This window comes from Stomoxys calcitrans, chromosome 2, assembly GCF_963082655.1.
Source record: "Stomoxys calcitrans chromosome 2, idStoCalc2.1, whole genome shotgun sequence".
NCBI classification, from domain to species: Eukaryota; Metazoa; Arthropoda; class Insecta; order Diptera; family Muscidae; genus Stomoxys; species Stomoxys calcitrans.
The window spans coordinates 122,771,931-122,790,734 of NC_081553.1; the positions used below are offsets into that span (position 1 = coordinate 122,771,931).

Genomic DNA, 18,804 nt, shown 5'->3' on the forward strand with positions numbered 1-18,804 from the left:
CTCCAGGGATTTAATGGCTGTCTGAGAAGATATTTATGCCAATCGTCGTTATGACATTATATCTTAGCCTTTCCACCACTCCTTAATTGCTAGAATCTCCGCTTGATACACACTGCAGTGGTCGAGTAACCTTTTCGATATGACCAGTTCTAGATCCTTGGAGTACAACCCAAAGCCCACCTGGTCGTTTAGTTTGGAACCGTCCGCATAGAAGTCTATGTAACTTTTGTTACCAGGGATATCGTAGTTCCAAGCGGTTCTATCAGGAATAGTGGTGTAGTAATTTTTATCAAAAAGCGGCTTAGGAAGAGTGTAATCTACACTGCCTGGAACATCGGATATTGTATCAAGAATAACACAATGTCCGTAGGCGCCACATGACCAATGAGAGAGCTCCCTTAATCTCACGGCAGTGGTCGCTGCAATTTGGGTAGCCACAATGTCCAGAGGCATAAGATGAAGCATTAAATTCAGTGCATCAGATGATGTCATTCTCAATGCGGCTGTGATGCACAAACAAGCCATTCTTTATGTCCGGTTAAGTATTGAGCATTAGGTGGATTTTTGAAGCGCCGTCCAACAGACCACAACACCTATAACATTATAGGTCTGACAACTGAAGTATATACCCAATGCATTACACGCGGTCGTAATCCCCAACTTTTGCCAATGGCTCTCTGGCAGGTGTATAGGGCAAGAGTGGTCTTTCTTGCCCTTTCCAAAATGTTGGATTTGAAGTTCAAAACACCTAGGTATTTTGCACTTTCTGTAAATGGAACATTCTCTCCACCCAAGGTTCCACTGTAGGCAACTTGTATCTCCTGCTGAAAAGAACTACTTCTGTCTTGCACGAATTTATACCCAGACCACTTTCGGTAGCCCACTTTGCTGTTGCACGTAGAGCTTCCTGAAGTATATCTCTTAGAGTGCTGAGAAACTTTCTCCTAACCGCAAATTGCCACGTCATCAGCATACGCATACAATAATATATTGTTAATGGCTATATTACAAAGTGGAGGAGACAGTACACCTCCTTGAGGTGTTCCTCTACTGACCCATCTTTTTAAGTCCACAGATCCCAAGCCTGCAGTCATGTATCATTTAATAAGTAAGTTATTAATAAACGTTCTTACGGTAGAGTTGATGCCTAGAAACTCCAACTCCTTCATGACTGATGTCGGTTTTACATTATTTAAAGTCCCTTCAATGTCAAGAAATGCTATCATATTGCATATTCCTTGACAGCGAGATAACCCTCTATGTACCCGACTAGGTCGTGAAGAGCTGTTTCAGTGGATTTGCCTTTACTATATGCATGCTGCTGACGCGACAGGCGATCTCCAGGGATCTTTGCCCTAAGATATGTTTCTAACAACCTCGTCCAAGAGTCTTCAGCATAAAGGATGACATACTAATAGGACGAAAATCTTTCGCCTTCGTGTGGTAGGGTTTTCGGAATAAAAATGACTTTCGTGTCCCTCCATCCCACATTCATTCAACCGGTGATACATCATCAGGGCCTGGCGACTTAAAGTAGTCGAAACTTCTTATGGCCCAAAGAATTTTCGGCTCAGACACAATTTCTCTAATGGCCTCCGACGAATGCATATCAGTGACAACCTCTTCTGGAGTCACGTTGTCCATTGGAGAATTTCCCGGGAAATGTGTATCAACGAGTAGTTCTAGTGTTTCCTCACTAGACATTGTCCACATATTCTCTGACTTCTGAATATACTTCACCGTAATAGGTCTCGACAACAGAATCCTCCTTAGCCTAGAGGCTTCAGATGTATCCTTCACGAATTACCCATAAAAACCGTATGTTCAAGTGCTATAAGTCCAATAGTGGCTGCTTTTCTAGTGTTTAGACATCAGCAAAGATTATACAATTCAGTTGATTACGCAAAAAATTTTGCGTGATGAAGGTTTGAAATGTAGTAGTTGTACGACACTCCAAAGACATCCGAAGGTTACTAGGTGTAATTTATGTAGGGATATAAAGCCGCAGGCCTGCAAAACAGGAAAAGTCATTGGCCACGAACCTGGATCCTGGTTCGTTGAACCGACTGCAGTTTTTCATTCATATTTTTTATTAGATTCAACATTTGTTCATATGAAAAAAGGAACAGAAAAGAAAACAGAGTGTAGAAACAAGGATAAATAATGTCCATTTGGTAAACACTTTGCACTTCCTTATATTCAATTTCATAAAGCTCCAAGTCAGGGTTATTTAATTCTCCTCCAAAATTAAAAATTGAGAACATGTTTTATCCACGTGCCTATAAGGGAATTAATTATATAAAAAACTACTAAGAGAATATGTATGGTAGTTAGTATATCGCTTATGGATAATTATCCGATATTGATGTTTAGTGACAATAAAGCAAAAAGAATTTTTTGAAAGCAATTAGAAAGACATGCACTGAAAAGTATGCTCATAATTTTGTTCTCAGAAATGCTCATTAATGAGATCACATGAAATAAATATGCGCTATATGCATATTTATGTTTATGTACGTAAAAAATAGACGACAAACTTCTACTAGGCACCTGGTCTACCTTAGAATTTTCAGCCAACAATTGATGAACACGTGACAATTCACGCTCCAACATATGTTGCTGTTTCTTGGCGGCCTCCAAGGCCATGGGCGTTTCTCGAGTGTCTTGAATGCGAGCCTTAATGCCACCCAAGGCACGTTCCAAATCTTCCTTATCACGTTGTAGACTTTGTAAAGTTCCTGACTCTTCTTGCAACAGTTGATCCAAATGGCAGAGTTGAGCAACTTTAGACTAAAAATAGTTAAGAAAAAAATTATTTTAAAATATCATTCATTATTTGACATTGTCAAGTTCAAACCTGTAATTCAGTATTGTCCGGCTCCAGGCGATCCCATTGTTTTTGCTCTTCCTGTAATAGACGTTGTTCTTGCATCCTTTGATTGAATTCCAAACGCTCCAGTGTTACGGCATCTGTTCTTGGAGTTATGGTTGTTGATGATGTTCTGCCCATGGCATCATTGCGATATAAGGAACCCAATTTTACCATATTGTCAACCAGATTTACCAAAGGTTTACTCTTCTCATATTGTCTTTCCAAATCGAGTAAATGTTGTTTTAGATAATCCAAGCGTTGTATACTCTCAGCTCTTGTTAAACCTTCAGCGGAGAGTAACCGATTCTGGGAAACAGCAAAGGAAGGATAGTTAGAACCGTTTTTTAAGTATAGATTTCAAAAAGTAATCTACAGTTTGAAATTGAAGTTTCTTTAAATTGCTATTGATTAACTTAAATAGTAAGACAGACAACGAAGACAGATGAAGTTGTGTTTGTGTTAAATGAGAAGTCGTCAAAAATGACCATTACCATGAGATGAACAGATGAACATTTTAATGTCTAAAATAAAAAATAATTTATGCTGATTTTGATTTATATTTGATTTAACTCTGCAGCTTTGAAAAATGATTTTAATTCATTGTGGACGCAATTTTATTGCGATTTTGCTCCTGTTGGACCGATGGTTAATTTTGAATAAAACCTTGCGAGTTAAGATTGTGTTGAGTTTAAGATGGTTTAACTCGTTCAATCCATACACCTTAGTTAGTCCCAAAAAGAAAATAAAGGGTGATTTTTTTGAGGTTAGGATTTTCATGCATTAGTATTTGACAGATCACGTGGGATTTCAGACATGGTGTCAAAGAGAAAGATGCTCAGTATGCTTTGACATTTCATCATGAATAGACTTACTAACGAGCAACGCTTGCAAATCATTGAATTTTATTACCAAAATCAGTGTTCGGTTCGAAATGTGTTAAAATTTTGACAAATTTTGTTCAGCGATGAGGCTCATTTCTGGTTGAATGGCTACGTAAATAAGCAAAATTGCCGCATTTGGAGTGAAGAGCAACCAGAAGCCGTTCAAGAACTGCCCATGCATCCCGAAAAATGCACTGTTTGGTGTGGTTTGTACGCTGGTGGAATCATTGGACCGTATTTTTTCAAAGATGCTGTTGGACGCAACGTTACGGTGAATGAACACATTTCGAACCGAACACTGATTTTGGTAATAAAATTCAATGATTTGCAAGCGTTGCTCGTTAGTAAGTCTATTCATGATGAAATGTCAAAGCATACTGAGCATCTTTCTCTTTGACACCATGTCTGAAATCCCACGTGATCTGTCAAATACTAATGCATGAAAATCCTAACCTCAAAAAAATCACCCTTTACCTACGCTAGGAATTCCATGCTTTTAATATATTCCTTAATTTTTTCATTTTCCATTCTATTCCTCAAATTTGGTTCAAGTTTGGTTGCCCCGGTAGCCGAGTTGGAACTTGGTGAAGATCTGGTCTGTTGCTACTGTGGTATCACAATGGTCTAAAATAGTCTTAGTCGGTCTGTTTAGAAAATAAATTTCCACTCTTACCTAACCTAACCTTCTACACGTCTGTCCAATCCCAATTGAAAGAACTTTTCTCTGGCGAAAGAGGGACATTATTTACTTCCGACTGAAGTCTATCATAGCCAATGATTTTTGTCCCTGATTTTGTTGATTTTCCCATCTTCTCTACGAATGTAGGGAGTTTGCCTCTTGCAATAGCGATACAGCTCAAAGTTTTTCAAATTTAACGTATGTATTGATCAAAACTCCCATAATTAGAAAATAATTTTTGTAGTTCTGTAAAAAGCCGGTATCCGATTTGGCATTTTCTATGACATTCAACAGATGTACACAGTAGAGTCTGAAACGGTTCAAACCCTTATATAGCTCCCGTATAAACCAATCTCAGGATTATACTTCTTGAGCCTCTAGAGGGTGCAATTCTTGTCTGATTTCTCTTAAATTTTGCACAACTTTACTTTACTACTTTCTTTATGTCCTCCAACATACATGTTAGGTATGGCCTAAATTCTAATATACCTTCCACATAAACCAATCCTGATTGGACTATATACCACTTTATGGTGTAATTTTTATCCGACTTAGCTGAAAATTTCCACAACCACTTTTATATGGTCTCCACCATTTGTGCCCACATAAGCCGATCTTCCAATTGGGCTTCTTGACCCCCTAGAGAGCGCACTTCGCGTTTGATTTGGCTAAAATTTTTCACAACAACATCTTCAATGACCTTTAATATACGTGATAAATGTGGTCTGAATCGGTCCATAAGCTTATATAGTTCCCATATAAAACGGACTCTCGATTTGACTTCTTGAGCTCGTATAGGGGGCAATTCTTATTCGATTTGACTGAAATTTTACTACGGTCTCCAACATCCCAACCATGGGCTATACTTGGTTTGGATATTGGATCGGTTTATAACTTGATAAAGCTTCGATAGCATGGTATTTGGAGGGTATATTAGATTCGCCCCGGTTGAACTTAGCACGCTATTAATTGTAACTTGTTTATATAGTCTATGTTCGAATATAAAATCCTGAAAATATTCGTTGCAAAAAAATTATTAGAAAATTCAAGGGTCATTTCAATTGGAGGCCACCGTAGCGCAGAGGCTAGCATGTCCACTTATGACGCTGAACGACTGGGTTCGAATCCTGGCGAGAACATCAAAACAAATTTTCAGCGGTGGTTATCCTCTTCTAATGCTGATGATATTTATGAGGAACAATGCCATTTGAAACAAGAAAAAGCGTGCTAAGTTCGGCCGGGCCGAAACTTGGGGATCTGTTAAAAATTTATACAAAATAAATTTAGTTAAAGGTCATAATTTTGTTCTCCATACCCAACTTCTGTCAAACCAGCAAAAATTAAGGCTTTACATGGGAGCTATATCAGGTTATAGATTGATTTGGACCGTATTTGGCACAGTTGTTGAAAGTAGTAACAGAACTCCGCATGCAAAATTTCAGCCAAATCGGACAAAAATTGCACTTTCAAGGTCTCAAGAAGTCTAATCGGGAGATCGGCTTATATGGGAGCTATATCAGCTTATAGACCACATTGGCACAGTTGTTGGAAGTTGGAAGTAAAAGAACACCGCATACAAAATGTCAGCCAATTCGGACAAAAATTGCGGCTTAAAAGGACTGAAGATGTCAAATCGGTTGATCGGTTATATGGGGGCTATATCAGGGTATAGACCGATTTGGACCTTACTTAACACAGTTGTTGGAAGTCATAACAGAGCACTACATGGAAACTTTCAGCCAAATCGGACAAAAATTGCGGATTCTAGGGGCTCAAGAAGTGTAATCGGCAGATCGGTTTATATGGGAGCCATATCAGGTTATAGACCGATTTGAAGCGTATTTGCCACAGTTATTGGAAGAGGTAGCAGAACAACGCATACAAAATTTCACCCAAATCGGACATAAATTGCAGCTTGTAAGGGCTTAAGAAGTCAAATCGGGAGATCGGTTTATATGGTTGGCACAATTGTTGAGAGTCACAACAGAACTCTACGTGCAAAATTTCACGTGCCAAATCGGATGAAAATTGCGGCTTACAGGAACTCAAGAAGTCTAATCGGAGGCTCCTATAATTGAGATTAAGGTTGAATCGGACATTGGTATGTTAGAAATTTGCCCCTGTTTCTTAATGGAATGTCCATGGGACAATTTGCATTTGAAATTTCAATTAATATGATGTTTGAGACCAAAATATTTGACATATACGTAAACACAATTATTTTCAACCGGGAACTATAAAACCGGTAAACCGTATTCCTAGGATTGTACAAAGCCGGAAATGCAAAATTCTAGTCGCTAGAGGGCGCAATTCTAACACGATTTAGTGTGCTTTAATTTTTGTAATTTCCGATACCATGCTTGGGGATAGATAACATTCCTAATTTTGATGACTTCGGATGCTATTTGTAAGTGTCAAAAATAACTCGAAAGCTACCTATAACGAAACGTTTACATAGTTATATATACACAATAATTCCATATCGCTCAAGCAAAAATCATTGTGGTTATTTAAAATAACAAACTCTGGATACAGATCAGACCTGAACTAATATAAGGGCATAGTATGAAAAACAATTAAAAGTTTTGTGAACAGCACGGAATTTCTGACACAGATCTCTTCAGGGTTACTTTTCGGATTGAAGGCGCAAAACAACCAGCACTCTATTTTCTCTCTAACCTAACTAAAATTAAAATAACTTTTAATAAGCTCATATATTAGACACAGATTAGCTTCCAAACCAAAGAACATGTTGTTGTAGCAGTGCCATGGGATTGAACTAAAAAACATACTTTTATTTTGTAATTTTCTTTAAGGGTTTCCTTTATTCGTTAGATTTGAAAATGACTGACTAAATTGCTTACATTATGTAAAAATTTTGTTTTTAACATTGCTTTAAATGGGTATTCAGTTGGGTATTAGTTTTGGTTAGATAGAATTCTAGTTGTTATGGTAAAAGACAATGGACTTCTGATAATAATTTCTTCACAAAAAATTACAATAAAGCTAAAAAAAGTTAATAGTGTTCGATGCTTCGTTTTGCAGTTGTATTAAGAATTATGCAATTTGATATAGAAATTATGATGAATATTTATTTGTATGTCTTAAAAACGGTTTTTTGAAATAGGAATTAGCACGTAATAGATACAGCTTTATTCACAAAACTTAATGTAGATTTAAAATCGGTTTATTTGACATATTTCCTTTATAGAAATGTCAAATAAATCTATTTTATGGCTTCACTAAGTTTTGTGAATAAGGCCATTAATATTTAAGTATTAGAAGAAGAAACATAAACACACACAATTAAATTATTTTCTAAAATACCAACACCAAAAAGATTTATTGTATATCCCAAAACCATGAATTCCCACATTTTTTCGTTAATTAAAGAAAATGCTCATTTAACAACCTGTACATCATGAATATCAGAACAACACTGTTCTATGGCACGAGCTGTGTTACTATTTTGACGCCTTAACTGTATCAGTAACAAGACCAACTCCTCATGGGTACGACTTAGTAGATCACCGGCAGAAACATCCAAATTCTGCAATTTGTTTTTATGCATAACAACACAGAAACACAAAAACATAAAACAGTAAATAAATAAAAATTATAACAAACAAGCAAATTTAATATTAAACTGTAAAAAAATAATAGAAATTGAATATAAAAAAATAAATAAAACAAAAATATAAGGATAATAAAATTAAAACACATGAACAATTTTAACCCAATGCATGATTTGACCATTTATTTTTGGATTTTTAAACTGGATCCAGTTGTGATGTGGTATCCGTTTTTAACATAGGAAAATAAGAAAATATTTTAACGTTAAGAAACTTTTCAACGTCATAAAACATTTCTAAACTCCTAAATTATGCATTTTCGGGGTGGCTGCACTGATTGATAATTGCGTCCAAATGTTACCAGTGAGAGTGCAAATTGTTCAGTATACTCTGCCATTTCATCATGCAGAAGCTCACAAATGAGCAATGGCTACAAGTCGTTGACATTTTTTTTTTTGTAAAATAGATCGATTGAAAATAAGCAAAACTGTCGCATCTAAGCTGAAGAGTAGCGACATGCCCTACAAGGGTTATAAATTTTGAAGCAATCACTTATATTTAAATGCCTTTGGCTTTAGTACCATTTTGTTCACATTTTGTTTTGTTTGGGTGCACGATGGACTCAGTGGAATCCTAATCGATGTTTTGTGCCTCACTTGCTTCCAAACTCTCATAATATAGTATTAATTTTTCATTATTTACAAAGAAGTCAATTTAGGTATTCCTTACTATCTCTAAATGTTTTCCAACTTGCAATTGACAACTTTTTGGCATGCTTTATTATGTCTTTGGGTAAGTAACTATTCTCAATTCGCCTCATTGCATTATTCAATTACTTCTTACCCTGATTTGTGAACTCGTTTCACGCTCCAAAATATCAATTTCAGCCCTGCTGCCATAACGTCTCATGGGATAGGCTGCCGTCGACAATTGCTGTTGATGTTGCTGCTGTTGATAGATGCGATGCAACTGTTGTTGATACTGATTATGCATGTCATAGATGTTGTGTCCACTGCCCAGATTACCCAAATAGTCTAGGCCCAATCCAATATTGCTGTTGCTTGCGTGTAGGGGCGTAGATGTCAGATAGCCCCCACCCAATCCGCCGGCATAAGCGCCTAGGCCGCCAATACCCGTCGATGACAGACCGTGATCCGTTAACATGGTGGTTTTGGCATATTTCATGTCATGTGCTGTGCCATAATAGGAATTTTCCAGTTGTTGCATTTGCTCATAATCATAGAGATCCATTTGACCGTGCAACAAAGCATCCGAAGGATCTGGTTTCACTGTCAAATTGCCAATAGGTAAGTTCTTGACGTTGCGTACGGATATGGAGGCTGTGAAAAGAGAAGACAGAAAAGATTGATAGGAAATAATTAAAGAAATATTTTTTAAGAAGTTGCACAAAATAAAGTTATTCATAAATTGAAACCTAAGTGAAATTCAGAGAGGTGTCTTTAGCGGCGGATTAGCCTGAATGGAAATAATAAAAAGTCAAGAGACTTTATTTAGGGACAAAACTTTTTATATGCAAAATTTTCTAAGTAAAATTTGAAATAAGGGTAAGGACTATATTTATAAATTACTTGAATACTAGCATAGTAAGTGTACAGTAGGGAAAAAAGATGTTTAGGGTATACAACAGAGATAAAGAAGATAATAAATTGCTGAAGATTTTTCCTCAAGTAACGAAAACCATGGGATTTTAAAATGTTAATGACCAGCATAAATGACCTATTACCGATGCTGACTGAGGAGGGATTTGAACCCGTCTGCTACGCAGGCGATGTTATAATACTTCTAAGGGTAAGGATCTGAACCAGCTATGTAGAAGGGCCGAAAGGTTCTTGCTTATGGCATATAACAGGGCTAGACCCAGAGATCTGAATGTTAACCCAAAAAAGACGGAAATATGTTCACGAGGAAGGCGAAGGTGGGCCAATTTAACGCACCACGTTTCCTTCATAAGACGATTTTGATATCTGACAAGGTCAAATACTTAGGTGTGATCTTGGACGGGAAACTGAGTTGGAAGTGTCACATTCAGGAACATACTGAGAAGGGTCACAGATGTTGGGCACTATGTAGACGGGCCGTTGGCTCGAAATGGGGCCTGAGTACGAGGATAGTCCACTGGCTCTACAGGAGCGTGATTAGACCAATACTTACTAACGCCTCAGTAGTTTGGTGGACTGCCATGGAGAAAAAGTGCAAAATAAGGACCATACAACGGGTTCAGAGAACATGTTGTCTTAGCATAGGCGGAGCGATGAGGACCACGCCTACTAGGGCACTGAGGGCTATTCTAGATATCCGAACCATTGACATACAGATTAAGTGTGAGGCAGCCACTGCGGCTATGTAACTTAAGGCGATGGTAGAATGGATTGAGGATGGGAGCTGCTCATACCATCGCGGTATAATCGAGGCGATGAAAGGAAACCTGAAAGGAAAGGAAGAGGTTTCCGATCGGATACCTGAGATGAACCTTAAAGTCGAGTGCAAGGCACTGCTGCCATCGGCACAGTCTTGGATTGACGGAATCCTAGTATTGCCATCTGGAAGATCATGTTACATGCATGGATCAAAGCTAGAGCACTCTGTCCTCTGGCCTGGGGGTATACATTGAGAACCCAGGGACTGAGATCTGTCTGAGAGACTGCCTGACCATAATACGGTGCTGCAGGCGGAGATCCGGGCGATCATGGAATGAGTAAAGTGGTGTGATGCTAACACGAGGACGTCGAGTGTGAACATCTTTACCGACAGTAAAATTGCTATAAGGGCAATAACAACCAGGACGGTAAGGTCACGAACAGTTTTGCAGTGTAAAAAGGAGATTAACGCCCTCTCTGCGGATGGCACAATCCGCATAGTTTGGGTGCCTGGCCATGCCATAGTAAGGGGGAATGAAAGGGCAGACGATTTGGTGGTGAAGGCCAGTGGGCTGCCATCAATAAAATTGGTTAACCCGAAGCCTTTTGGGACTACGCAGTCCATGTGAAGGAAGTGGGTGACGAATGCGCATGTACACTGTGGAACATCGAAACAGTCAATAAGACGACGAAAATCCTATGGGGTGATCCGGATCGTGTGAGGACGAGGCTATAACAGACAGGAAGTAAGAAGGAGGTCAGTGTAGCCATTGGTATCATAACGGGGCACATAGGACTACGAGCTAACTTATGCAAAATCGTTGCGGCATGTGATATCATGTGTAGGGCATGCGGTGAAGATGATTGGACGTTGGAGCAATTTCTATGTCATTGCCCGGCTTTCGCGGCTAAAATACACCAGTACATAGGTGGAGACCAAATACCAGACATGATCCAGCTTAGGGGATTGGCATGGAAAACAATAAAGGATTTTGTTAGTAGCATCGAATTCATAACTTAGATTTTCTTTTTTGAGGTTACTTTTTAGTATTTAGAGCGCACAACAAGCCGACATGGGGCGGATCAATATCCGCACCCTCTTTTTCAACCTTACCTAACTTACGCCTCAGTAGTTTGGTGGACTGCGGTGGAGAAAACCGCAACATAAGGACAAAGCAGCTGGTTCAGAGAACATATTGTCTTGGTATAGGCGAGGGGATGAGGACCACTCCTAACAGGGGATTGGAGAAGTCTCCAGATATCTTCTAGATATCCCGCCCATAGACATATAAATTCAGCATGAAGAAGCCATTACGATTGGAGGATAGATAGAGGACTACAGCAGGTCACACCACCGCAATAAAATCGAGGCGACGATAGGAAACCTGGGTGGAGTGGATGAATGGAATGGCTTTGGATCGGATGCCTGACATGACTGAGTACACGATTGCGAATAGTTTTACGGATAATAAATTGGCCACCATGGCTATTACAACCACATTCTTCTAAGAAGGATGGCACAATTCTTATCGTTTGAGTGTCCAGCCATAGAGGAGTAGAGGGGAAATGAAAGGGCAGATGATTTGGCGGTGAAGGCCAAATGACTGACATAAGTAAACTTGATCAATTCGAACCCTTCCGGGGCGAAGCGTTCCGAGTTAAGGGCGTCGGCAGCGAACGAGGCTATTATTCAAAGGAAGTGGAAAGGAGATCAGTATAGCTTTCGCCTTCATAACGGGACACATAGGTTTATGAACGCACTTACGCTTAATGGGTGCATCAAGTGACAGCATATATGCGGCATATGAGGAAGATGAGGAGCACAAAAATATTCTATACAGTATTCACCATACGATGCACAGTGGGAGTAAATCGAAAAGACTAGTGCCGTGTGAGAACGGGTAGAGCAATCTCTTTGAAATTTGAAGTGACTAGAGCTGAGGTGTTAGCGGGATCGTTTGCAAAAATTTCCTTGGTCCGGGCGCCTTTTGGCAGTCTCCTAAAGTTGGTCACCTCGGTATTTCGAAAAATTGTTCGGGATGCGAACTCTTCGTTTATGGTCTGATTTCAGACCGAGGGATTTTCGAGCACGAGCACTCTAACCATTTCAAAGAAATAACTCTATCCGTTCTCTAACGGCACATTTGTTACTAGTTCTTTTTGGATTTTCTCCCACTGTGCGATGGGGAAATACTAAATTCGTCATTATATTTGAAACACCTCAAAATTTAGCAGGGGCCCTGACTTTTGTCCTAAAATTGCATATTAGAGTTCTAATTTACTCCCATAGAGCAGGACCCGCTTTCAAAAACGTTTTTAAATACCTTAATTTCGGCTTTAAAAAAAAGTAAGGAAAGGCAAAAGTCGGGCGAAGCCGACTATATAATACCCTACACCTACCCTACAATTATAAAATAGATATAAGTACATGAGAGCTACATATTAATCTGAACCAATTTTTTACGAACAGATCGTTTGAAAATTGTTGTGACTACTATTAAAGGGCAAATCGGGCGATACATACATATGGGAGCTATATCTAAATCTGAACCCATTTTTATCAGAATCAATAGCGTTCGTCCTTGAGCCAAAAAAGTGAAATGTGCAAAATTTCGGGATGAATAGACAAGAAATACGAAATGTACCTTGATTACAAGAATACATGGACTCACAGATGGACAGACGGACGTGGCTAAATCGAATCAGAAAGTGATTCTAAGTCGATCGGGGTACTTATCAATGGGTTTAGCTCTTCTTGTTCTTAGTGTTGCAAATAAATGCACAAACTTATAATACCCTGTACCACAGCGGTGGTGTAGGGTAATAAAATAGACAAGCTATAAAATCGAATCACTTTCCATACTCCTTATATATCAGATTCGTATTTTACTTCCAATGAACTTTCATGTGAGACCCATTTTGTCGCGATTGGCTCACATGTCCTCTTAGGAAGTAGGCAGGACCCAGACACTTGAAGCAAAATGTGTTTATTAGGTTGGTACTCTACTTAAAAATACTTTTCTTTAGATACCCATACTGTCCCAGTCGGCTGAAAATGCAATGCGAATTTGCCCATGAACTTTCCCGAAGTTCAGCATCATAGGTGAACATTCTAACTTCTGCACCACGGTGGCCTCCGTCATTATACCCTACACCATTATTGTGGTACAGGGTATTATAACTTAGTGAATTAGTTTGTAACACCCCAAAGGAAGAGAGGACCCATTGATAAGTATACCGATCGACTCAGAATCACTTTCTGATTCGATGCGTCTGTCCATGTTAATTTGTGTACAAAGTACGGGTCGCAATTTTCATCCGATCGTCTTCAAATTTGGCACAGGCAAGTTTTTGGGCCTGGAGACAAAGCCTATTGAAATTGGAAAAAATCGGTTCAGATTTGGATATAGCTCCCATATATATGCTCGTCCGATTTGCAGTAATAATGCAATAAAATGGTCATTTGTAAACCGATTCCCTTGAAATTTGGTTGGATTTTCTTTTGACTCTCGAAAATACTGGAGAAATTCATAGAAATCGGTTCAGATTTAGATATAGCTCTCATATATATATATCGCCCGATTTTCTCTCCTAGACCCACTGCAGGCGCATTTATTGACCAATCTTCCCAAAACTTTGTAAAAGTTCCTTGACAATTTCCACAATATCTATAAAGTTTGTTCGAAATCGGTTCAGATTTGGATATAGCTCCCATATATATGTTCGTCCGATTTGCAGTAATAATGCAATAAAATGTTCATTTGTTAACCGATTCTCTCGAAATTTGGCAGGAAGGATTTTCTTATGACTCTTGATATTACTGGTGAATTTAATAGAAATCGGTCGAGATGAAGATATAGCTGACATAAATATATCGCCCGACTTTCACTGCTATGGTCACTGCAAGCACATTTATGGATCAATCTTGCCAAAATTTTGTACACCGCTTTCCCCGATGACCACTACAATATCTAAGAAGTTTGTTAGAAATCGGTTTAGATTTAGATATAGCTCCCATATATATGTTCGTCCGATATTGAGAAATATTGCAATAAAGTGCTCATTTGTTAACCGATTCTCTCAAAATTTGGCAAGAAGGATTTTCTTACGTGTTCTAATATTACCGGTGAATTTCACAGAAATCGGTTCAGATTTATATATACCTCCCATATATGTATTTCTCCCAATTTTAACTTATAGGTTCACTGCAAGTGCATTATAGACCAATTTAGCCAAAAATGTGCACAACTCTTTCCTCGACGTCTATCACAATATCTAAGAAGTCAAAATAGTTTCACATTTAGATGGAGCTCCCATATATATGTTCGTCAGATTTTGGCTAATATACAATAATGTTGTCATTTGTCGGCCGCATTTATTACAGTTTGAATATACTTGCTTGAAATTTGATACGAATGGTTTAATAATCTATCTGAAGACATCCGCCGAGGTCCATCAAAGTTGGTTCAGAATTAGATATAGCCCCCACTTTATACCTATAGTATAGGTGTAGGGTATTATAAAATCGGCACCGCCCGACTTTTGCCTTTCCATACTGGTTTTTGGAAGTTTTGTGGAGGCCATGTGAAATTCCTTGTGTCATAAATTGGAAATTGTCATTTACACATACATTTGAATGAAATCCCCTTAAGCAATGTCAGTACAAAAAAAATCTGCAACATGATATGCATGTAGACATTAATTTTGCAATCAATTCCATTGGGGTTGTATTAAACCAAAACTCACACTTCAATCGGGAGTTCCCACAAACGTGATTTTGTATGTTTTGCATTTGGCCTAAATCTATAACAAATGCCTCTATTATGGAACTATACCCAAAAAACTCATACATACAAATGATAACTCACACATACATATAAAAGTTATAATTAAAAATTTGTTTCTACATTTTCTAAAAATAATTTGAACAAAAGAAATATATGGCATATGCAAAGTGAAATAATAAGTAAATTGTTGTATGATATTGAACAAAAGGACAAAATGAAACTGAAGAAAAAACAAAATACACATATTCTTACCATCTTTTTTGTTTTGGAGTAGTAGTAGTGGTGGTGGTGGTGGTGGTAGTAGTAGTGGTGATAATATTGGTGTATGCATGAGATTTCAACAACATCAACCAAAAACAAAAATCCAACAATAATAACAACCAACCAAAATATGTACACAACGACAACAACAACAACATAATAATGATAATAACCACAACAACAACAGCAGCAATAGCAATGGTATTAAACAATAAAAAAAAGGAAAAATACATTTTATACACAACAAAAATAGATGAGAGAAACAATAATAATTCCAGTATTTAGATACAAGTATTGCAAAATGACCACAGGCAATGAATTGATAACAGTAGCGATACAACAACAGTGGCATCAAAAATACAACCCTACTTTGCTTTAAAAGATACGTATATTTGTACAATTGTGAAAAATATGAAGTGAGAAGTAGTCAAAGTCCTCTACTATAGAAAAATAGTTCAGTTGTACCATATACTAGAATGTGGATATGAAAATGAATGAATCAATTAAGTTAGTGTGAGGTGAATACCATGTATAATTTACAAATAAAATTAGAAGAAAATTTTTGACAGTCTAACAAAATCTAATAAACGCCAGACTAGTAGTTAGATTTCTGGAAGTTGTAATCGAACAGAATCAATTGTCATGGATGCATCTTGACTTCAAAGTTTTTAATATACTCCGCATTGTTAATACCTTTCTGTTGATTGCAATGGTGAAAAAAGATAAGATTAACGAAGCGTGAAAGTGCAGACTCTTGTCCCAAATTTTTATTATTGCTTTATCTGTCCGTTTGGTGGGAATTCCAGAAGCGGCGTGCGCACAGAAACTTGACTTTATACAATATGTCAGTTGTTTACCATACTTACTGTTTAGGGCTTTCGCAGGTGGACGGAAAAATTTGTATTCTACTGTTATTTCAGTTCCATATTGCCATTATTGGGCTCTATATCCAATTGGTAATAGGGCGGAAACTCAGACATTTGTTAAATATTTCAATATCATATTCGCACTCTACTCCTAAAATCCTTTCGCTTGAGAGCCAGATTGCCGTAAATGATCAACATGTCTTTTCGAGGAGATTTAGTGGTCTTTGAGAAACATGACCCTAAATTTAGACGTCCAATTCCTACTCTCTTCCAACGGCAAACACGGTGGTACACGCAAACCGGGAAAACCAAAAGCCCGATGGAAAGATCAAGTGGTGGGAGACACCTCGAAACTTGGTGTTAGAGATTTTAGAATGAGTGCAAAAGATCGAGGCGCTTGAAACGCTATTCTACGTTCGGCTAGTGGAACAAATGTTATATCATAGCCAATTAAAGTAAGTAAGTAATTCCTACTCTCCACTCAAATATCTGGAATCTGAGCCACATATTGTCATTATTAGGTTGCCTATCCGCTGGGGCATTTCGTTTGTAAGGTCCTTTGTAAATTGAATCCATTTTTTTAAAACAAGTTTCGTTATACCAAAATAGAAATCCCATGTGACTGTTGAATGTCAATTAAATCTAAACCTCAACTTACTTCAAGCCCACTATATCTATATGCAAGCCTTTGGTTTGAGAAGTTTATTTTTTGGGAATTTGTGAAATTAGCAAGGCAGCTACCCATCTGTTGATCAATGTAATGGGGAAAAAATTATATGGGGAAATCAGCCGATATGGCTGAAATTTAGCACATGACTTCTCCTATGACCTTCAACATATGTGGCCTGATTCGGTCTAAATCCTGATCTAGCTTCCAGTTCTTTTCTGATTTAGCGTAAATTTGAAATTTAGGAAATCCAAATGTGGTCTTAATCAGTCCATAACCTGACATAGCTCCCATATAAACCGATCTCCCGCTTTTACTTCTTGGGCCCCCTTTAGGACACAATTCTTGCCCGATTTGTTTGAAATTTTACACAATGACATCTATTATAATCTCCAACATCCAAGCCAAGTATGGCCCAATTTTTAACCCGAATAGCATAGCAAATCTTTTCCATTATCATTTGTTTGGCTATAAAGAGATACCGGGTAAAGAACTTGACAAATGCGATCCATGGTTATAAAAGATTCGGTCCGGCAAAACTTAGCACGCTATTTTTTGTTGTGTATTATAGCCATCTTTTTTAAATCATTGCGCCATTGTGCAATGTCTTTGTCAGCGCTCCATTGTGCCGTGTAATGTAAGCAAAAAATCATGCGTTAAGATGTCGTGAGGAAACAAAGGACGATGGAAATCAAGGACGAGTGTTTTGGGACCCTGAACGGGCTCCTGGTTCATGATGTTGTGTTAGCCTGGGTTTCGGGACACATTGTTGTCCTGAGAAATGAGAGGGCGGACGAGTATGCCAGGAAGGGATCCTACACGGTTGGCAGACCTGTGACTGGTCTTGCACACATGCCTTTTGTCGATCTAGTGAACGTTGTAGAGGAGATATCCAGCCAGAGCGGAGGCGGTGGTGAGATAAGCGTCTGAGGGTGGTTGTCGGATTGCCAGGACACTCTGGTCAGCAGTTGACCGGAGGAGAACTAGGGAGTTGCTGGCCCTCGATAAGGGGTCACTGGGTACGCTTACAGGACCCATAATCGTATATTGTGCGATAGGTCACATGGCCGCACGCATGGGAGTTCCGCTAAAAGACTACTGTGGGTGATGTCATTATAAGTATGAGGAGCAGACGATTGAACACCTGCTCTGCTTATAACCGAGTCTACAGGGCCATAGACTTTCCATCCTAGTGAGGTGATTATTCTCCGATCTTGGCGAAATTGCTCTCTGAGGAGGTTCCTCGGATACGTGTTTCGAAGAGGGATGCGATGAGATCTTCAACACGCTGTCATGCATGTACAGACGCGGAGCACTAATTCTTGGCACTTGGAGAGTGTATATTTGAGTAAGCATGGGCGTACGGCCAGGTAGACATTAAAGCATAGCATAACGTATTTCTGCAGCAATAGAATAACATTAACCCCGGTGTTGCCAAATTGATCACATTAGTTCATGAAAGTGAATCAACACACAGATGTTAGCAGGTCAACCAAAAAAGATCATAAATCAACAACCGTTTTTTTGTGAACGAAGCGTTCGAAACTGTCTGCAGGCGTTCACATTCTGACAACGTCGTTTGTACAGCTGTTTATTTAGGAATCATAAAAAAATTGTTATATGCTGTTTAGAATCAAATCTGTGTTCCATGTATCCCATGATTGGGTATTTTCAAAAGCCTACCACATAGCAATACTGATGTCTATGTATATACAATGTTTTAAAAGTCATTTAAACGTAAGGTTGGTATACATAGGAAACATACAACGCGCGTTCACAAAATATTATCAAGAGGGTTTTCAATATTATCAACAATACGTGTTCATGATAATGAAACCATT

General features: G+C 38.4%; 1 protein-coding gene across 8 annotated transcripts in view; it reads right to left on the reverse strand.

The window, feature by feature from the left end:
* LOC106082286 (uncharacterized) overlaps positions 1-18,804 on the reverse strand; it is a 453,600-nt gene that overhangs the window by 26,277 nt on the left and 408,519 nt on the right. For 5 of the 8 annotated variants that reach the window (XR_001220481.2, XR_001220484.2, XM_013244780.2 and 2 more), the window contains exons 5-8: positions 8,848-9,344; positions 7,845-7,982; positions 2,858-3,178; positions 2,551-2,790 (exon numbers count right to left, since the gene is read on the reverse strand). Coding sequence is in view for 6 of the 8 variants with exons in the window: in XM_013244780.2 (XP_013100234.2) it covers positions 2,551-2,790; positions 2,858-3,178; positions 7,845-7,982; positions 8,848-9,344 (1,196 nt within the window). In the remaining 2 variants the exon portion in view is untranslated. The remainder of the gene's footprint in view (positions 1-2,550; positions 2,791-2,857; positions 3,179-7,844; positions 7,983-8,847; positions 9,345-18,804) is intronic. The other 3 variants (XM_013244750.2, XM_013244761.2, XM_059363389.1) reach the window with 3 other exon arrangements.